The 3,566-nt window shown below is 37.2% G+C and overlaps 1 protein-coding gene across 1 annotated transcript in view; it reads right to left on the reverse strand.

Annotated features, from left to right (window-relative positions):
• Positions 1-3,042: 3,042 nt before the first annotated feature.
• Positions 3,043-3,566, reverse strand: part of LOC118734027 (zinc finger BED domain-containing protein 4-like) — a gene marked incomplete in the record, with an annotated part of 8,269 nt that continues 7,745 nt past the window's right edge. Inside the window, 1 exon segment of the mRNA XM_036463715.1 lies at positions 3,043-3,439. Within this exon segment, the coding sequence (XP_036319608.1) occupies positions 3,088-3,439 (352 nt within the window).

Genomic DNA, 3,566 nt, shown 5'->3' on the forward strand with positions numbered 1-3,566 from the left:
GGTGAAGCGATTGATAGTTCTCGGAGAAGTGAATTTAGATATATTTTCAAACTCCGTTGTACCCGCCGAGCTATGTACTTAGGTTTAATTTCCCCTCAACACAGTTATTAGTGGCGGGGTACATATCACGATTGAGAGAAATAGAGATTGCGCCAATCGCGGTACCGCTAATCCGCTCTTTGTGATTTTGACAGAATGAGCTGTGTGCGTGACGTCATCTTGGTGCAATTGTTGAATGTGAGCATACGAAAAGACCAAATAACAATTTTAATATTTGTGCGTTAATATTTCTGCGTGCTTTTAAACAATTATTTAGACATTAAAAAGCAAAATTAAGTGTGCAGTGGCAAAGTGTAATAGCGAAAACAAAAGGAAAGCGTGCTATATAAGTTTTTTTTTCGTTTCCTACGGACGCAAACCTGGCGAAAAAGTGTGTGAGCTATGAGCTTCTACATGGAACTATGTTGGCCTTTCCTTGGTGAATTGTAGTAGGTATATTTCCATGGTGAATGTAGACAGTTGCTGGTTTAGTTTGCTGGCAATGGCATACATACAAAAGCAGTTTCTACGGTAAATAGATACATGAACTTCACTACCTGCTTATTTTTGTTAGTACCTGATTCTTTTAGTGCTGGTATGAGGTAATGCACCAGTGGATAAGGTCGCCAGGCAAGGAGCATCCATACAAGGTGATGGTGATTGCATATAAGTAAAAGTCCCGTGTATTTTGTTATTGCTTTTTGGTACAGGAGGATGTCAAAACGAAAGGGAATATGAGATAATTTTCGTCATTTCGTTTCGTTTCGTTTACATCCTAAAGTTGCGCCTCTTCGTCTTGGATGACATTCTCCTGTACTAGTGTAGAGACAAAAATATCCAATCAGCTGATCAATCAACACCACCTTGTATTGATGCGCCTTGGTCGCCAGGCGCTAATTCAAGCGGCATCTTACCGCGCTGTTACGTGCCCAAATTATTATACATTTAAAAGTTCAGCTTAAATTATGTTTTACTGACATAGCATATTTGCTTCCAAAAAAGCCACACTCATGCATCCTCTCGGAAATGGTACAAAAGTCATCAAATAAAAGCTGTGCAGTCAACAGCTGTGGAGTTTATGGTGGTTGGCTACCGTCCGCAAATATAAATATGCACTCTGCATGGCTTTTTAAAATGGCAAGTCCAAAAATTCACTTTGCTGCACACCTTCCTTTTGGTCTACATGAAATTGCAAACACTGTTAATACATCCATTTTTTCATGTGCTAAAAATCGTACTTATCTAAAGGGCTACATGTCCAAAATTATTGCTACGTGTTCCTAATTAATCAATCTTTGTATATTTATTGATTCCTGCAAAATTGGGCCATGTAGTATTCAAATTAACACATTTTTCTGCATTGTTTACATATTTTTATATGCGTTTTGGCATTTCTCTCTCGCAATTGCACCAAGATGACGTCACGCAAAAATTACGCTCAAAAATCCTCTCTCATTGGCGCAATCTTGTATTCTATCATTCTTGGGTACATATGTATGTAATTGCGTGAGTTTGTGTGTGTACGTATATACAGTATATTATGCTTAGCTGCACATCCTTCTTTGCACGAAAAACTTGTGCACGTAACCGAAAAAGGCACTTAACCGAATTTTCTTTACTACTTCAATGAGGAAGGTATCCGAATCCCTATGAAACCAAATATTGGCGGAGCACTTACCATGTAGAAATTACTGCAAGCGAAATTTTTACCGAATGTTATCTAATTATCTTATAAGTACATAAATTGATAGCCATTTTCGTTGTTCTGCGAGATGAGCAAAATAAATAAAAGGTTGTAAAATTAGGTAATTGTAGGGTCAGTGCAGGTAAACGTAATACTTTCATTGATAATTGATACTAGTCGCACAATTTTTAAAGCAGGTATCGCCAATGTGCAGGTATGTTGAATGCTTCTATCGTAGCAGTTTCCTTATAAATGTTAAAAATAATGCTTTTGATGCGCATTTTGGGGTAGGTATCTTAAATGTGCTTTTAAGCATAGAGGCAGCAAAGCAAAATATACTGTACATGTACGGTGCATTTTACTGCACATTAGGGTGGTGCAATATATATAGGGTGGAGGCCTAAACAATTACAAAATATTCTAGTTATTTTATCACATCAGTAATATAAAATATAATACATTTCTTTGCAACTGCCACCTAACGAAGCGGCGTTAAATTTAATATAAGCGGCATAAGTCTTTTCGATCAGCTGTTTAGGCTAAGCCCAACACGTTGAGTTCAGGTAGCGTAAACATTTTCCGCTGGAAAAAATGGCGGAGAGTTGCTGTTGAGCTGAGCGGACAGTTGTGCGTTTCTAAGACAAATAGCCAACGGTTGGGCAACAACTACGTCTTATAAACGCGCCCATTGTGTTATTGTGCCAAATACGTTTGAATGATTTTGCGTTCAAGTTCTGAACACATTGAAAACGACGAGCTACGGGCCACAGCTTCCACTTTGTTATCTTCATTATCTAAACGCTTTGTCGATGGCGACATGATTTTTTTGAACGCGGCAGCGACATCATGAATTTGTATGAGTTTGACATAAAAGAAGAGGAAGAACCTTATCTGTCGCCGGAAAAATAGAAATAGATCTAATCTGGCTACAACCACAGCCGTCGCGTAGCCCGGTCGTCGCCAAAATAATTATCTACATAAGAGAACGTGTTAAAATAATTTGACAGCTGTAGTCCGTAGCTCGTCGTTTTCATTGTGTTCGGGCTATCACTTTGTTAGGTTGCAAACAGAGTGGAAGCGAAGCCGAAGACGAAAAACAGTGCAGTAGTAAACATATGAAAGTGATCACAGTAGGGATGCAAGTCAAAAAAATACATCGATGTTTTTTTTCGATACGATGCATCGAAATGTTGCATCGATTCATATCGATGTATCATATAAAAACATCGATGTTTTCGATGCATCGGATTAAAATATCAACAGTTTGTTTCAAATTAAAATATATAACAGAAAATAAACGATACGAATTTCAATAAATATTCAAGTATTAACTCACAGTGGAATTTATTTATTGATTTAAATAGTTACAAATCCCAGTTGTTTTTGTCTAAACTTTGTAAAAATAAAATTTTGTTAACACGTTTTCCTTGCAATCTATTGCGCTGTTGATTCAACACTTGAGAAGCCTTCGAAAAAAGTCTTTCGGAAGGTACTGAACTGGCTACAATTGTTAAATGTTTATAAGCTATGTGAAACAACTTTGGAAATTGCTGTTTAAAATCCGCCCAAATTTCCAGCGGATTTTCATTTAAACGACCAACTGTTGCTCTTAAGTAGACGGATATCTCATCTGAAACGCTTTCCTCGTTTCTATTAGATTTCCAGTTTTTATGCACTAATTTGTGGTGATCGCTCCAAAGACTGAAATCTTCTGATTTATCCGATTTTCCGATTTATCTGAGTCTGATTCGCCATGACTTTCGTCGAGACTAATTTTCATTAAATCTTTAATCTTTTGGATGGCACCTGCGCAAGCTAACGGATCATGAAAATGTATTTTTTT

This window comes from Rhagoletis pomonella, unplaced genomic scaffold (assembly GCF_013731165.1).
Source record: "Rhagoletis pomonella isolate Grant_MI unplaced genomic scaffold, Rhpom_1.0 Rhpom_scaffold_00002, whole genome shotgun sequence".
NCBI classification, from domain to species: Eukaryota; Metazoa; Arthropoda; class Insecta; order Diptera; family Tephritidae; genus Rhagoletis; species Rhagoletis pomonella.